At 35.7% G+C, this 18,728-nt stretch overlaps 1 protein-coding gene across 1 annotated transcript; it reads left to right on the top strand.

The window, feature by feature from the left end:
* The first annotated feature begins 4,459 nt into the window (after positions 1–4,459).
* Positions 4,460–17,927, top strand: LOC131366229 (cytochrome P450 2K1-like). The gene is made up of 9 exons (XM_058410499.1): positions 4,460–4,761; positions 8,712–8,874; positions 9,312–9,461; positions 10,295–10,455; positions 12,801–12,980; positions 14,315–14,456; positions 14,599–14,783; positions 14,931–15,072; positions 15,151–17,927. Exons 1-9 carry the CDS (start codon positions 4,558–4,560, stop codon positions 15,351–15,353), a joined length of 1,530 nt encoding a protein of 509 aa, XP_058266482.1. The 5' UTR covers positions 4,460–4,557; the 3' UTR covers positions 15,354–17,927.
* The last annotated feature ends 801 nt before the right edge of the window (positions 17,928–18,728 follow it).

Raw genomic sequence — 18,728 nt, 5'->3', positions numbered from 1 at the left:
TTTGTATCCCATTTTGTCTTTTAAAAAGAATTCTGTGTAGCTGCTGCAGATAAATGGAAGTTGAAGGAATCCCATGTGTGAGAGTGTCTGAAATTTTTCGCACTTGATCCCTGTATCTTACAAAAAGTGTTTCTTTACATGCATGCAAACAGAACCATGCTGCATTACTCTGTCACATGCTTTTGTCATGCTTAGACAGGTTCTGTGTGGGGCTGAGGTGGGCTGGCCCACCTATCTAAGAGGGAATGTTCTATATGTTCTTACCACATATACATATGTTAATTTTTATATTTGTACATTTTCTTTCAAAAATATATTTCTGAAGAGCATAAATTTAAGAAAAAAAAAAACAGAGAGAGAAATATACACTATATTGCCATAAGTTTTAGAACACCCCTCCAAATCATTGAATTCAGGTGTTTCAATCACTTCCATGGCTACAGGTGTATAAAAATCAAGCACCTAGCCATGCAGAATGTTTCTACAAAACTCTCAGGAGCTCAGTGAATTCAAGCATGATACTGTGATCGGTTGCCACCTGTGCAATAAGTCCATTCGTGAAATTTCCTCACTACTAAATATCCAGCGTCGGATGCAGTGGTATAAGGCACGCTACCACTGGACTCTGTAGTGACAAATCACGCTTCTCTGTCTGGCAATCTGATGGACGAGTCTGCATTTGGTGGTTTCCAGGAGAACGGTACTTGCCTGACTGCATTGTGCCAAGTGTAAAGTTTGGTGGAGGGGTGGTTATGGTGTGAGGTTGTTTTTCAGGAGTTGGGCTTGGCTCCTTAGTTCCAGTGAAAGGAACTCTTAATGCTTTAGCATACCAAGACATTTTGGACAATTTTATGCTCCCAGATTTGTGGGAACAGTTTGGGGATGGCTGCACACCAGTGCACAAAGCAAGGTCCATAAAGACCTTGGATGAGTGAGTTTGGTGTGGAGGAACTTGACTGGCCTGCACAGAGTCCTGACCTCAACCCGACAGAACACCTTTGGGATGAATTAGAGCGGAGACATCCAACATCAGTGCCTGACCTCACAAATGTGCTTCTAGAGGAATAGTCAAAGATTTCCATCAACACACACCTAAACCTTGTGGAAAGCCTTCCCAGAAGAGTTGAAGCTAAGTAATAGCTGCAAAGATTGAGCCAACTCCATATTAATCACAACGTATTAAGAATGGGATGACATTAAAGTTCATGTGCATGTAAAGGTATCCCAAAACTTTTGCCAATATAGTCTCTGTGGCCCCGTTACCAAAACTGGAGCCGGGCCTATGCTTAGATTAGATTGCTCTTCTTACTATAAAAATAGCCAACAGCCAACTTGTTGCTCACTTGTTTGAACATAGGGTTGTACTTACTTTTGTAGACAGATCACCTTTCAAACAAGTGGATACCCCACACTTAGAAACAGACACAAGAACAAAAAGAAATACAGTATGCTTTTAAAGGCATATTAAACTTCTCCTTTTTAAAGTATATGAAAAGCATACTTAGGGTGATGTATAAATAGAGGTGGAGAAGTCTGAAAGAACTGGGTAGTGGGTAGGGAATGCAAATTGAAAGTAAATAAATGCAAATTTTAATAAATATTAACAAAATGCTTTGTGGTTGCCAAAGATTAGTGCCTTAAGCCTCAAAAAAGCAGTTTTTCTGCTACCTGATCCCCTGCACATTTCGAAACGCGTGTATTTGTCTTTTGTGTCTTTACTTATTATATACATACAGAGAGAGATTTTTTATCAAATTTCATGCCTGCATTTCTAAGAATTTCCAGTTATTTGTCCCCTAATTGGTTTAACATAAATATGTACAATATGCTCAGTCAAACATATTTTCTACACATTTCAAAATTAAACCCACTGAAATATATGCATGAGGAGGTACCTAATATGGAGTCCTGCATGCAAGTAGCCTCTAATACAACTGCCACTGTATTCATATTAAATCTTCTTGTATTGGACATGTAGGAACTAAGAATGGGTTAATCTAAAAATGTAATCCATGTGCATTGTAAAATGCTTTTGAATGGCTATTTACACAAATGTATTATGATGAGAAGTTTTTGTTGCTGTTCCGTATTGAGGGAAATGTTTACTTCTTGTTTAAATCATTTTAAACAATTTAATGACCATAACCATTATATAAAATACACTTACATAAATTATATTGTCTAAACTTAAAAAAAAAACTGATCAGAGACTGAGCAATGTGTCATATTAAACTTGGTTTGGGTCTTCTTCTTTAAGCATATTATATGCTGTACTAGAATGCCTAGTTTTTAAGATATTTTGGATACAAGTGCGTTTCGACCACAATGTGATGTTTTCATTACAACAAATTACACAGGGCATAATAGCAGTCCAATGAATTTACTGAATTTAATTTTTATAATTTACACATCATTTATTGCTAGATTTTAACCTGCCACTGTAATACAGACAAGGAAGCATCTAAAAAACATTTTTTGCAAGCAAAACATTGTCAGTTCTTTAAACTTTAAACTTGGGAAAATGGGAAAGGGTGTAAACAGGACAAAGGCTTCCACAAAAGCCATTGCTAAAGAAGTAAGGTAAGACAAATGTATTTTGCTTAAAACAGGTACAAAGCAGCTGATTTAAAAACAAACTACTCGTGTTGCAACACTTTTAGCGACTTTGGTTTGTCTGGGTGTGGTAAAGGAACAGGGGTGGAGCTGTGTTAGAATAAATGCAACACAAGGGGCAACAAAAAAATCAAATTTTATTTATTTATTTTAAAAAGGGGGGGCACAAACAAACTTAAAATCAAACCGTTAGTAATGCAGGACTATAAATAGTCATTTATCAGGTGATTATGTAGCAGATAAGATAATATATTGATAATGTCACTGTTCAAGCATGCAATAAATGTACTATGAATCAGTTCAATGTGGGTTTATTATCAGTAATGAAGTAATGAAGGTTATCATTAAAATAAACACACACACACACTGGTGTGTTTAATCTGGCTTACAAATTTCTCAATGACCTTCTGGTTAAAGTCAGTTGACACTAGTCTCTTTTCCATTGACAGCATGGCCAATGCAACCACCCTCTAATGGGTCATGCTATTTTTCAGAAAAGTCTTAATTCTCCTCAGAAACGGTATTTTTGTAAATATATGATCGAATTTTCTTACATCTCCAGATATTTCGCTTGCTTCCACATTAATCAGTACCTGTCCGTTATTTAACAGTCTGCTTATCGGTAATGAGACTCCTTGAGAATTGCTCAATCACATGAGGCCAAATATATAACAACAATATTGATTCGCTATTAACAAAAGTGGACAAGCCAATCAGTGCTCAGCCACATGCTTTTCAAAAGTTTACGGGCTTACATAGACACTCTTTTGTCACTCTCTCTCTCTCCCTCTCTCTCTCTCTCTCTCTCACACACACACACACATGAACGAAATACAGTTTTGATTTTTATTTTAGTTTTGATCTCCTGAGCGGCAATGAGACTCGTTCAGAATGGTTCAATCACATGAGGCCAAATATATAACAACAATATTGATTACGATAACAACAAAAGTGGGCGGGTCGGGGGCGCCTCAAGTCACACATGCTTTTCAAAACTTTACAGACCTACATACACACTTGTTTGTCCGGCGCCCCGCGCGCGCGCGCGCACACACACAGATAGACTAACTTTAAGTGGGCGGTGCTTGGTGTACTAACTAAAAAAGAATGAAAGCCTGGTGTTCGGGCGTGAGTCGCCTAGAGTCAGTTTGAGGATGTTCACACTGGGCGTGTCAATTCCGTCATAGCTTCAAATCACCTGAGAATATTAAGACAGCCAATAAATAGAGTAATAATAAATAGCAATGGACCATCTGTCAACAGCAGAATCCAGTGTGAACAACCTTGTTGACAACGATAGAAACAAAAGACAGTTTTTCCCTAACTTGTTATAATACTGGCTATTGCTAAATTGCAATACACGTGGAATATCGATAGCTAAATTACACCAAATGATGCTACATTCTTCCGAGTACATGATTTATTTCTCAATCCCAGTACTGCGGGGCAATAGTTGGGCGATACCAACTTGTGCAACGGAGGGTGGCTATTTTTATCTGATTTATTACGACAATCGATTCGGAACTCCAATAATACGAAATAAAATTACGTCTACTTGTGTTTTGGTTGATAATGGTATAAATATTGTTAAATCAAGTGAGGCTATTTCGAACAAAGCTCATTAAAAACTGGCTTCGTGGAATACTATCTATATAGTCTTATTTACCAATTTAATGCAAGCTTTATTTCTTGAATTTCTGTTACAAATAAATAAAAAAATAAATAAACATAAAAGGAGATCCAGAGATACTAATTAAAATAAATAAATAAAATTAGATTTTTTGTGTTGCATTTATTCTAACACAGCTCCACCCCTGTTCCTTTACCACGCCCAGTCAAACCAAAGTCGCTAAAAGTGTTGGAACACGAGTGGTTTGTTTTAAAATCAGCTGCTGTGTACCTGTTTTAAGCAAAATACATTGGTCTTACTTTACTTCTTTAGCAATGGCTTTAGTGGAAGCCCTTGTCGTGCAATCTACAATTACAGGCATTTTGCTTGGTCTTGTGCTTCTGCTAATTTTTTATCTCCTTTCTTCTAATGCCAGCTCTGAGCAGGAGAACAACGAACCTCCAGGTCCTAAGCCACTGCCTGTTCTGGGAAACATTCTGCAGCTGGACCTCAAGAGACCCTACCTGACTCTATGGGAAGTGAGTGTCTTGACTGTTATAGTCACTTTGTTTTGCTTGCATCAGATAATTAACATTTCGTTTTAAACAGATTTCTGATTCTGCTTTGTCTCAGCTGAGAATTCTGCTTAGACCATACATCTAACAAAGATATTACCTGTGGCATTTTTAAAATGAAAACATTTTGCAGAAACCTCAAGCCTCAGTTCAAGTCTAATTGTGTGAACCTTCTTGTTATCTGACAAAACCTACAGATATTTAAGTAAATCAAATATTTACTGTTTTATTCTGGTCTACTCTGAAAAAAATGCCAGATACAAAATACAGGAGGCATAGTCATATAGCCAGGATTCCAGATAAATTGTGATCTTACCGTTAAGCATATAGAAAAAGGTAGGGGCACCTTTTGTTTCCAAAATAGCTTTAATCCTTTTTGGAATGCTGTCATGCAAGTCATGCATATGTTGGGCCATCCCTCAAGAAGAAAACCGTCCAGTTCTTTGAAGAATGATTAAGACTTATCTACTTGACAAACTGCATAAAATATTTAATATCTAATATGTTTAACTTATTGTGGTGATTATATAATTTTTGACAATGCAGCTCCGAGTCAGGTTGTTGTGAACCTTGATTTCTCTTGGCCAAGCCTTGTACTTATGTATTCCCACCGGGTGGAAACAGTACTCCTAGTGATTGGCCATAGTGCACACTGAATCTGTGCACATGTAATTTAATTGCTTATAGTATTTATGAGTTTAAACAAACATCTAATCTATTAACTTGAATTATATAGAGAGAATCAGTAGTGACTTGTAGTAGTGTCTTACTGCCTTATAGTTACAAGGGTTTGGGTTCAAGCCTCAGTGGGTGAATGTGTGGTAGTTTTATTTTAGTTCATTCACATGGAGCCAGTGTACATAATTACATCAAGTAAATTAAATTAATGCTTTTTAATGCAGTAAAACCATAGACAATGTAAAATAAAATGATATAAACATTAAAGACAGTAAATAAACATCTGGCTGTAAATAGTCCAATTGCCAAAAAAAAGCCTCAGTTATATAACAATCGACTATTTGTACTTGCATGTTAATGTTAAAGAACAGAATGTTTTTAATATTTATATTTTCTGTCATGCTGCTGATTTAGCTTTGTTAGTTGTTGAGGTATTGCATTTATTTGCAGTAATGTTTTAATTATATATATACATTTTTATTATGTCATTGTGTCGTAGTGTAGTTGGAGTGAAAAGCAACTGCAAAAGAAAGTATTGCAGTATATGACCTCAGATTTTCTTTTTGGCTATTTCACCATCAGTGTTTGCCATATTACACTAAAATGTGTCTTCAGAGTTTAAAAGCAATACATGAATTCAAAGCAGCAGCTTCCAAGGAATCACATGACAAAACATTGCGATTTTTGGTCAAGCAATTGAAGACCTATAAACCCTTATTAAATTTTTTTTACAGACTGAAATATTAGACTGATTTTAATTGTAGTTAAAGAAATATTTACATACATAATATATACACTCACTGGGCATTTTAAAAGGAAAACCTATACAATAATCAGCCAGTTCTATTGTAGCATGTATTCTAGCATACAGATCAAGAGCTTCAGTTTATACAGAATTGTGGTCAAAGGAAAATGCCAGATTGGTTCAAGACAACAGGAAGTATACAATAATTTTGAGGTGGATGGTCTAAAACAGCAGAATACGACAATGGGTTTCATTCCTCTCAGCCAAGAACAGGATTCTGGGGCTACAGTGGGCACAGGATCAGTAAAAATAAAAAAAAAACATGGGGCAGTTAAACCTTGGGAAAAGACCATGTGCTTTATAAGAAATAGACCATGTCTTTTTCCCCCTAATGATCAACTGTCCTGTTTTAGTGAGTCTGTGTCCAATAAAAGCTTTGGATTTCAGTTCTTGGCTGACAGGAGAGGAACATAGTGTGGTTGTCTGCTGTTGTAGCCCATGCAACTCAAGGTTTGAAGTTTTGTGTGTTCTGAGATTCTGTTCATATTTATGTTTTTTCCAAACTATTCAGTGTAAACACAAGAGACTGATAACTCTTGATAATTGATAACTCTGGAGACTCAGCAGATCAGCAGTGTCAGAAATAATTAAATCATGCCATCTGGAGCTAACAATCATGCCACAGTCACAATCACAGAGATACAAAACAAAACAACCCAACAACATAGAAATTCACATTTGTGCACACTTGATATGCTTCTGATACACTGTTTGAGTTGGTTTGATGAGTAAGTTTTCTTTTTTGATTTGTTTTTTATTTTTATTACACCCAAGTAAATTCATATAAATCATGTGAATTCATATGTCCAACTATTACATCACCTTCTGTTTTACACCTTAGTGTAAAAGTGAGGATTTGACAAACATTGAAGGCTGTAAAGCTTTTAAAGGGTTTTTAAGAAATTTCAATTTGTTATAAAATACAATGGTAGAAAAGACCTTAGCTGACTGAAATGTCCAGCTGAATCAGGGAAAGTAAGTGCAGAGGGTCAGAAAGGGCACTGTGGCCTAAAAATGTACAGATGGCAATGTAAATAGAGGCATATTGGCCACAGTTGAAAAATATCTTTGGAAATGATGCCTTTATGGGCAATAGGGTAACACTAAGAGGTCAAAAATTTGTCTGTCATAAAGTAGTGTAAAAGATGTTGAGCTCTAATGCAGGTTTGGTCTTGTCAGCCACGAAAGTGAGTTGAGAACAGATGTGAACATACTTACGTTTGGCAGGGTGATGTTAAAACGTACTTGAGATTGGAGTTATTCTGAAAAGTATTCACTAACATGAAAAATGAGCGCACACTGGAAATGATGGTACTGTATCACAACAACCAGTATGCAATATACCTTTTATGATTAGACAAGTACACAACCAATGAATCAGATTTTTAGACGTTTTAAACCGATTTGTTTTTGAGATGTTGCACATTTTGTTTACAATATTAAACCTCTGTCCTTAACAATATTAAACTTCTGTCCTTAACAAGTTTGGATGTCAAATCAAGTCAAGAAGCTTTTAGTGTCATTTCAACCATATATAGCTAAGGACTAAGAGTATGATGTTCTAACCACATAAAGTGCGTAGTGTGCAACCAGTGTACAGACTGTGTTTAACATTGTACAAATAAGGGTTGTATACAGTGAGAGGGTTTTGTAAACATATGTACACACTGATTTACATCAGGAGGAGTCTTTTCAGTCATAATTATTGTGACTCGAGTGTAATATAACCTAAGGGGCCACTTTTCAGACATAAAATTACGGCTTTTTACACACATCATCTCCAGAAGATCAGTGGTATGTCCTCCAAGATGCTTGGAAAACATGTCAGCTTTCTTTTAAAACACAGAAAATGTACCCAAGACTACTGATTAATTTTAAAGCAGTCTAGTCACAGCTTGAAATACTGTATTCATATGAGGAACAGCTAACACCTGAAGTACCAAGCTATACGCAGTGAATTAACTGCAAAACAAAAATGCAGAAAAAAAATGCACCCATCAACTGTTATACAACATTGTGTGTGTGTGTGTGTGTTTCTCCACAGTGGAAAAAAAACAAAGTGACATTCAAACCAAGTGACATTTATTTTCTCCACACAAACAATTTTACATTTATGTCAAATAGGATCAATCTGAAGTTAAGAGAGATTTCCAGCAACCACATCATTCTCACCTCTCATCTGTTTGTCTTCATTTTACTCATTTATGCCTATTGCCTGTTTTTAATTCGCAAGATATATATATATATTATTATTATATATTATTATATATTATTATATATATATATATATTATTATTATTATTATTATTATTATTATTATTATTTATTATTATTTATTTATTTATTTAATTAATTTTTTTATTGTTGTATCTGAATTTGTGAACAATAAAAATATATATATATATACTTACTTTCTGATTCTTTTTTACAGATGTCAAAAAAATATGGATCAGTATTCACTGTATATTTTGGGCCTAAGAAAGTTGTCGTATTGGCAGGATATCAAACCGTTAAACAAGCCCTTGTAAATAATGCAGAGGAATTTGGAAACAGAGATATCAGTCCCATTTTCTCTGAATTTAGCAAAGGACACGGTAATGTGTGTGTGTGTATATATATGTGTATATATATATATATATAACATGTTTTAATGTTGTTTTAATCTGCCTTTATTTTCGACTGTTATAATGTATAGACAATAAGATGACCTCTTAAGGTACCTTTAAAGTATCATGTTTAATTGTAGAAGTGGGTGAATGCTGATCATTCAAGTATAGGGATATTTTATCCCTAGTGTATTTTAAAAAATTCTATATTTAAGAATAAACAACTTATTGTCTATTTAGCTGTTTCTAGAATTGTGCTTATTTTAAGAATAATTATTTATTAATCTCTTTTTATATAATATACCTATTATGTGTTCAATGTATGATTTCTCCGGATATTTACCATTTAAGGAACTTCTCTTTCCCTCACCAATAAACTTCAGAATTTCAGGTTTTCTCTTTATTAACTTCTCTTTCAACTTCAGGAATTCTATTTAGCAATGGAGAGAACTGGAGAGAAATGAGACGATTTTCTCTCGCCACTCTTCGAGACTTTGGAATGGGCAAAAGAAGGAGTGAGGAGAAGATCATAGAAGAAGCACGCTATTTGAGGGAAGTGTTGGATGATTTGCATGGTAAAAACTTACATTAATATGACTGTCAGTAAAAATGCAGTGTATTTTGTATGCAGTAAAATAAGTAAAAAAACATTAAAAAAAAGAACCTGTACAGTTCCTTATTCATATGTATATGTCAAATCTATAGGACTATAGAACTGTACAGGCTCTATTTTTTTAATGTTTTTTTTTTTAAATTTCTTTTACCTTTTTTATTTCTTTTTGCCAAAATCTAATCTGGTCTTGCTGTTTGAGAGTAATGACTTGCAATCTGAGTTTGAATGCAAGTACCCTCAAATTAAAACAGTTACAATAACATTACATTTTTCAGTGTCCTATTAGTTATTATAATAGGGCCCTATTATAATTACAACTGATGCTTTAATCTGAAATATGTACATTTTACCTACGGATAAAACTGGAAACCAGTTCAAATTTCTAACTGATTTTGGCCTCGCGTAATTTTTGTTATACCCCTATATGATTAATTTTAGGAAAAACAAAGAATTGTGAAATGGACAATCATTTTCTTTGTGATTTAAATAAAAAGAGATTTTATTTCATTTCAAATTGTCATTTAGTATAGACCTTTATCATGTTTTCAAGGAGACCAAAAATGAACATTTTCAGTAGCTTCAGATACAAGCACTTCTAACATAGCTTTGAAGAAAACCCTTTTTTTGAAGAAAAAAAAAAAGACAATTGTATTACAAACATTAGTATTAATAACTTTGCTCTTTGCGTTTAGTTTAGTTTAGTTATTTTTCTTTAACATTTTCCTAGATAATGTGCACATTAGCATTTTTTAAAGGAAGCATTTTAAATATAAACTGTTTCTTATTACTTTACAGGGAAACCATTTGATACTTCACAGCCATTAAATTATGCCACCTCAAACGTCATCTCGGCCATTGTGTACGGAAGCAGGTTTCAATACAGTGACCCTCAGTTCAAAGAGATGGTTAACCGGACCAACGAGAACATCAAGATTAGTGGCTCACCTTCTGCACAGGTATTGTGCTCATCAAATATGCCTTGTTTGTGTTTTTATACACACACACACACATACAGCTAGTTGAGAGAGGTTGGAGGGATCTGACATGTACCACCTACTTCAGGTCTAACCACATTTTGACTGGATTGGCCTAGGCAGTTTTTATTATGATCAAATAAATATATTTTGGATTTATCTTTCCAGAAAATGGACTGCCAAAAAGGGCTCTGGTTTGTCTAAATGCTCTCTGCCAAAGTTGAAATGGGCAGTTTTTTCTTTTTTTGAGAGCAAAGGCTTCCTTCTAGCAACCCTCCTATAAATGTCATGTCTGTTCAATTTTCATCTGATTGTAGACACATGTACATTTACCCCAGATGCTGCCAGATAGGTCTGCAACTTGAGGTGTTTCTTGACAAAAGTTTTGAGAGTTGTGGTCATGTTGAATTCCCTCCATTTGTAGATGATTTGTCTTACAGTGGATGGATAGAGCTGGAATCTTTTGTAGATGGTCTTCTCATATATATGATCTTTCATGTCTTTATTGAACACACTCATTCAACATCCAAAATGGTAGTGGAAAAAGTAAGTGAACCCTTGAAATTAATAACTTAATTAATAAATGTTTGAGTGTGTTGTGTTGTTTTTTTTTTTTAATCAAAGTAGCTCTAGTCCATACCTCCTAACTCATTTACTTAACAAAACTCAAAAGGTATGAGGTATAACACCTGACTCCAGTTAGGTTTTTTTGAGGTCATTAACTCAAGGATTCACATACTTTTTCCACTAGCTCTGAGATTTTTTATGGTTGTTCTCAATAAAGACATGAAAGATCAGAATTTTTTTCTTATTATTTAAGAACATTATATTTGTCACTCTTATCTTAGATGAAGATCAGGTCCATTTATACGACCATATATCCATATATATGGACCATTATTACTGAGACGCAACCTGCTGAACTTGGGGAGAAAACAGTGAGGGGCAAGAAGATTGAGGCCAAAGGAAATGGCAGAAAGTTTTCAAAGTTGGCTAGTTATGATGTCCCTAATTTAGCTGTTTTGTGAAAGCCTAAGCGTCATTCATTTTGATAGCCTCACTCTCTCTGTCTCTCTCACACACACACACGCCAGTATGTAGAGAGACATTTAAGAAGGTTTATTCTCCAAATAATTTCATGTTACAGAAAAATGTGTTAAGAAATTGTGTGTATGGACTCTTGTTCTTGTTCCAAGTTACCTTCCTGTCCACTAAGTTTTGCCTCTTACAAAAGCCACAAAGTCTTCCAGGAAGACAGTAAAGGCTTTCTTTAATAAAGAAAAAGTACTTCTTATCTGATTAATCGATGGAGTAATCGGTAGAATATTCGATTACTAAAATAATCGATAGCAGCAGCCCTATCTGCAACACTGCTAAGATAGGTGATATGTATCAAAGTAACATCCACACGCATGGCAGAACGCAAGGTTTCCCAGCAGAACATTGCCCAAAGCATGACATTGCCTCCGCCGGCTTGCCTTCTTCCCATAGTGCATCCTGGTGCCATGTGTTCCCGAGGTAAGCGACACACGCACCTGGCCATCCACGGGATTTAAAAGAAAATGTGATTCAGACCAAGCCACCTTCTTCCATTTTTCCGTGGTCCATGATGCTCATGTGCATATTGTTGCCACTTTCGGTGGTGCACAGGGAACAGCATGGGCATCCTGACTGCTCTGCAGCTATGCAGCCCCATATGCAACGAACTGCAATGCACTGTGTATTGACACCTTTCTTTTAGAACCAGCATTAAGTACTTCAGCAATTTGAGCAACAGTAACTCGTCTGTTGGATCAGATCACATGGGCCAGCCTTCACATGCATCACTGTGCCTTGGCCGCCCATGACCCTGTCACCAGTTCAACACTGTTACTTTCTTGGACCACTTTTGATAGATACTGACCACTGCAGACGGGAACACCCCACAAGAGCTGCAGTTTTGGAGATGCTCTGATTTAGTCATCTAGCCATCACAATTTGGCCCTTGTCAAACTCGCTCAAATCCTTATGGTTGCCCATTTTTCCTGCTTCTAACATCAAATTTGAGGACAAAATGTTCACTTGCTGCCTAATATATCCCAACCACTAACAGGTGCCATGATGAGGAGATCATCAGTGTTATTCACTTCACCTGTACTCTATATATACATACACACATGGACAAAAATATACATCATACAAAAATGATGGTACTCTTAACTTAATATTTTGTTGCACAACCTTTTGAGGCAGTCACTGCAATCATGCGATTTCTGTAACTCAATGAGACTTCTGCACCTGTCAAAAATATATGTTTGATGCATTAATTAATTCTGCAATTCTTGTAGATCTATAATATGTTTCCATGGCTTGGGTGCTGGCTAAAGGACTTGAAGCTTCTGATGACAAACCGTGTTTATAATCTAAAACAAATAGAGGACCTTGTGGCAAGCTTGGAGGAGACACTTAATCTTGAAGAAACCAGAGGCTTGGTTGACACTTTTCTAATACGCAAAAAGAATGCAGAGGTACATCTTGTACTGTAAGCTGAAATTTTGAGCATGTAAAGCTTTTAAAATTATGTATTTCAGGATGCATAGATTATCTAGAGACTAAATTTGTGCGTTTTGCACGAGAAAGAATGAGTGTGATGCATATAGTTTTTACCAAGACTCTGGGATGTTAATGTAGTGTATGGGGTTTCTAATAATTAGGGTGGAAAAACATTTTGATGTGTTTTTCCTCAAAGTAAGATTTTAAAAGCTAAATAGTTCAATAACCTATATTGACTTCATACTGAAAAAAAAAGGTTTTTGGAATTTTACTTTTCTAGAAATTCATCAGATAGATTTATATAATAAATTTTAAATCAGACAGATTGTTTTATCATGTTCTACAACAAACCTAATCACTTAGGTAATTAGATCACTTTGGTTTGCTACATACTGCAGAACACATTTTCAGGCACTATAAAATACAGCTCTGGAAAAAAAATAAGAGCCCACTGCAAAATAATCAGTTTCTTATGTTTTTTTCTTACAGGTTCATGTATTGGTGAAATGAACAGTTTTGTTTCATTTTTTGTGAACTGCTGACAATATTTCTCCTAAATTCAAAATATAACTATTTATTATAAGGAAATGACAACACATCAAAATAACCCAAGATCCTGCAGTATTTGCAGAGCTTTAATAACTCAAATAAAACAAAATGCAAATAATTTGTAAATAAATTGTTAATGCTTTGGCTAAATAACATTAAGAAATCAGTATTTGGTGGAATAACCCCGATTTGCATGCGTCTTGGCTCCATGCTCTCCACCAGTTATTCACATTGCTGTTGGGGAACTTTATACCACTCTTTTTGCAGAAATGCAAACAGCTCAGCTTTGCTTGGTGGTTTGTGACCATCCATCTTCCTCCTGATGACATTTCAGAGGTTTTCAATAGCGTTCAAATCTGAAGATTGGGCAGTGGTCTCTTTATTTTTTCCAGAGCTGTATATCATTGCCACTGTGCCCCAATACTGAGGTTTCAGCATATGGGAAGAAAGTGTTAACCATATTATTGGCCCTTCAGACCTCAATACAACAACAGTAGGGTACTTGGCACAGTATGCATTCACCCCAAGAACATAAATAAAACATAAAAAAGGAAATAATATCCCTCTCCTAGCTTAGCTTTGCTCCAGTGCAGTAATATAAGTATGTGTGACCAGAGTAAATTAACCTGCTGGATTTTAGATACAGGTGGCATTACTGCATAGAACATTGTGTTGATCAGTAAAGATTGTAATCTAATAATATAAAATGTAATGACTGTCACACTGGCTAATGGTTACATATATTGTTTCTGCTGGACAGAAAGCTGGAGATAAAGAGACTTTGTTTAATGAACAGAATCTCTTAATGACTGTATCCAACCTGTTTGCTGCTGGTACTGACACCACTAGCACAACACTGCGCTGGTGCCTTCTGCTAATGGCCAAGTATCCTCAGATTCAGGGTAAGATTTTACACACTGTAGCACAAATGTTGTCCACTAAATGATCACTGCAGGTAGTCTACTGTACCAGAATGTTTGGTATATTTTGTGTACAGTTTTTGTTTATGAAAACAAGGGTTTCCATGGTTTTTCTTGGTTCTAGATGGTGTCCAGGAAGAGATCGACAGAGTCATTGGACATCGCCAGGCAGTGATGGAGGACCGAAAGAATTTGCCTTACACAGATGCAGTGATCCATGAAACTCAGAGACTAGCTAACATTGTACCTATGAGTCTCCCCCACACCACTACTTGTGATGTTGAATTCCAGGGCTTCTTCATCAAGAAGGTCAATCTGAAGAAAATTATTATAGATATTATTGTTAATAATATGTATAGGGTATAGTGGTATGGCTAAAACTACAGATTGCTCACATTATATAATTATATACAGGTAACTATACATATTGACATATAATTCTCTTGCTCTCTGCAGGGTACCTGTGTGTTTCCTCTCCTGGCATCTGTGTTGAAGGATGAGACTCAATGGGAGAGCCCACTGACCTTTAACCCAGCACATTTCCTAGATGAGCAAGGCCAATTCATTAAGAGAGATGCCTTCATGCCTTTTTCTGCAGGTAGTTTGAAATGCTTTTGTCTGCTGAATGTTGTTCTCTACAATTCAGGTGGTTTCAAAGGTACTTCTTTGTTTTCAGGGCGCAGGGTGTGTCTGGGAGAGAGTCTGGCCAGGATGGAACTCTTCCTCTTCTTCACCTCCTTACTGCAGCACTTCCGCTTCACTCCTCCACCAGGGGTGTCTGAGGATCAGCTGGACCTCACTCCAGCTGTGGGCTTCACATTAAACCCCTCTCCCCACAAGCTGTGTGCAGTTAGCCGTGCATCACACACATACGCTTAAGACCCAATTTACTAAAAGCCTAAAATGTTCGTAATTATATACAAAATGTATGTGTAATATGAAAACACTGGTTAAATTTATATATTTTTACAGGATGCAGTGGAAATTAATGGTACATAGTAGCTATATAGTTGTGTCACTGTAAATGTAATCAATCTTTCTTGTAGACTATTCCCCTATTAAGTTTATTTATAATTATAATTACCAACTGTAATATAATTTCAACTTAGTTTTTGAAGACTTAGTCCTGAATAGTTTGGACTCTTGTGATATCAAAGTAATAACTACAACAAGGCAATGAAATGTTCAGTAAAATAGAATTTACAGAGATACACAAAATAAAAAATACCAATCAGTGATTACCTTCTAATCCTAAAGTCAAGGATCAGATTAAGAAAAGGTGTGAGTGAGCAGAAAGGAATGTATTAATTATTAAACAGAAAGCATTGACTAGCGACAGTGTTAATAAGCACAGAATGAGCTAACATTCTGTGACATTCTAACATTCAGAAGAAAGGAGATTTGCAGTGTTTTTGATTCCCTGTGTTTAAAACAATGCTTATACAATCAGGTTGCAGCTTAAAATTTTAAAAGAAATTACAAATAAATGCTATCTTTTAGTCTTTTAAATGCTAACCCAGATATAGTCTTATTTGAAATTTAACGAAAGAGTGAGAGGAATGCAGTTTGAGCCTTTGAAGCATGTTTTTTGAATGAATAACTACTGTATGTGGCACTTAAAAGAGTTGCCGTCATGCAGTGCAGTTTGTTCAGTGTTGAAAATACAGAAAATGCATGCTAAGTCAGAAAAGCTGCAATAAGCCATAAACATAAATAATAAATAAATATTTTCCCAGGAAGTCTAATGGAAACTGGCTGACCATTCAAAAAAGAAGCAGGACTGGTCTGTTTTACACTGTAGTTGAGTCAGCTGCTCTTCCTGAGCTGCGGCATTTTGGCGCTTATCAGAAATAGTGTTGAAAGTGGACTGTGAACTTCTGCAAGTGGCAAGACAAACAAAACAACTTGCCTTAAAAAGGTATATTTAAATAGTGAAAGGAATTCAAGTAACAAAATTAAAACACAACAATTCACAGTATTTTCATTCACTAGTATGCAAATACTGCAGTTGAGAATAAGAATCACTCTGATACTTGATATTGATATTTTCAGTGCAGTGGCTTGTTATACAGGTAGTCCCTAATTCATCTCATGGCTACTTTCATTGCCCTAAATGTTCCTCAGTTGAAGAGGCAGTATGATATTAAAAGAATTGTGAAGATATCCACCTCCTTTAATTGTGTGCACTTGTTTTCAGTTCTAGCCTATTGCTCAGCACTTTTAAACAGCACATGTTAGGTGCTCTAGTGTAAAGAGTAAAACTAAATTACACTATGCTGGTCTCATGCCAATGCTTGGGTTATGCCACTGGCATGCCTGGACCTGAGACTGAAATTTGCAGAAGTTCTGTCTCCTGACTTCATAAAAGATGCTGCTCTGCCTCTAAGGATCACAGAGCATGGTGCTCTGTCTTATTGCTGTCAGAGGACGTTGCTTTACATCCTGGATCAACAGAGGATGTCAGTCTGCTTCCTATCCACACAGAGGACATCACTCTCTTCTCTAACTTCTTGGAGTATGTTACTCCCATCATCTAGTTTTGTGGAGGACAACCCCCTTTTTTTCAAAAGCAAGAGCAAAAAAAAACAAACACCCCCCCCCCCAAAAAAAACCCAACCAAACAAACAAACAAAACAAACAAACAAACAAAAAAAACCCTGGACAGTAGAGCAAATTTTGTTTTTGAACAAAAAAACCCCCTAAAAATCCTAATGTGACACTTTTTTTTATCAACAATCCCATACGCATAATTCATCCAACACTCATCAAACTTTTTTCAAGCTCTTATTTAAAAAAAGAAAGCACATTGGACACAGGCAGTAAGTTTCTTAAATTATTTTAATTTAACTAAAATAAAAAAAAAATTTAATTTAAAAAAAAACAAAAAAAACAAACAAATTTAATGGTTACTGTATTCTACATCAGAGGTCAACAATGTCTAATGAAATGTGGCTGTTATAAATATCCTGACTTCCTATTGTGTACTATGCTGGCAAACTGGATAAAAAAAGCAAACATTTTTTCAATCGGATTGAATAGTAAATTTCACTGTTTCAGAAAGCTTTGTTTCCCATTATTTACATAGCCAATCAAAGGACATACCAGAGTGGTAGTGTAATGGAACGTTCAGATCCGGAACACCAGAAGGAACCATCACCCGAGTTTTGACATCATGAACTGACTTCCGGTGACTGGGTATTTAAACAGCAATCAGCCCTTTGTTCACTGCAAAGTATCGTTCTCTCTGAGTGCATACCAAGTGTTTTCAGAAGATTGTCTAGATAGATTGTGTACGATCCTTGCCTGTTTCCCTTTCGGCTTTGAGTTTCGGTTTTGCGATTTGGTTTTGTTTCTAGAGTGTGTTGTTTGTCGGTTTTGACCCTTTTGCTTATCCACACTTACTACGAGTATTTCCTGCCGATTTATGAATAAAGTTCTGCATATGGATTCAGATCAACCCGCTTCGAGTGCGTCCTTACAGGTAGACTCATTCTTAAGCACTCATATTGTTTTTCAATTCTTTATTACACCAACATTTAGATTGAAGATTGAGCCTTGTGTGCTTCTCCGCATCCATACTGGACATCCACTGATCAAATGTAAATAAACAGTTATTCTAAGGCATGTCACAAGGAGTAAAGAATGTATGACAAATTAAATTTAGTTTCACTTGATGTAAGTTAAATCATTCATTTATCTAGGTCTTGGGCAGGCTGCAAATTTGATTTCGGATACAAGGCCAGACGTATTTAATCAGCTTGACAGTCCATCAAAGGGCACCTTGCATTCACAAGGTGGGTTATTTATTTAGGGGTTATTTACCATAGCAAATCCACCTACCTGTATGATTTTAGACAGTACAAGGAAAGAACATGCAAACCTCTGCACAGACAGTAATCCAAGCTCAGAATCAAACTGGGGACACAGGAGTTGGCAATATTACCCAACCCAAGAGTGAGATTACATAAAATTTCTCTTCTACTGTATAGAGTGTGTTGGAAACATCTTAATTTTAACATAATCATGCCTCACATTTATTTAATATATTCATATTAACACAAAATCATGATGGTACCAGAAATCTGTTATATAAATCCATTATATAATAATGTGATCATATTGCTGAGTAGGAAGCAATAGCAGTTATTTTCCATGATGATATGTCTAGCAGATATGCTAAGATCTGAGCATACAGTGGTGAAAAAAGGGCTGAAAAGGGAAGGAGAAGTGAGTTGAGTTTCATTAACATAGCAG

The sequence above is a fragment of the Hemibagrus wyckioides genome, linkage group LG02 (genome assembly GCF_019097595.1).
Source record: "Hemibagrus wyckioides isolate EC202008001 linkage group LG02, SWU_Hwy_1.0, whole genome shotgun sequence".
In the NCBI taxonomy this organism is placed as follows: domain Eukaryota; kingdom Metazoa; phylum Chordata; class Actinopteri; order Siluriformes; family Bagridae; genus Hemibagrus; species Hemibagrus wyckioides.
The sequence above is the reverse complement of the archived record's forward strand: the minus strand, read 5'-3'. Positions and strand labels throughout refer to the sequence as shown.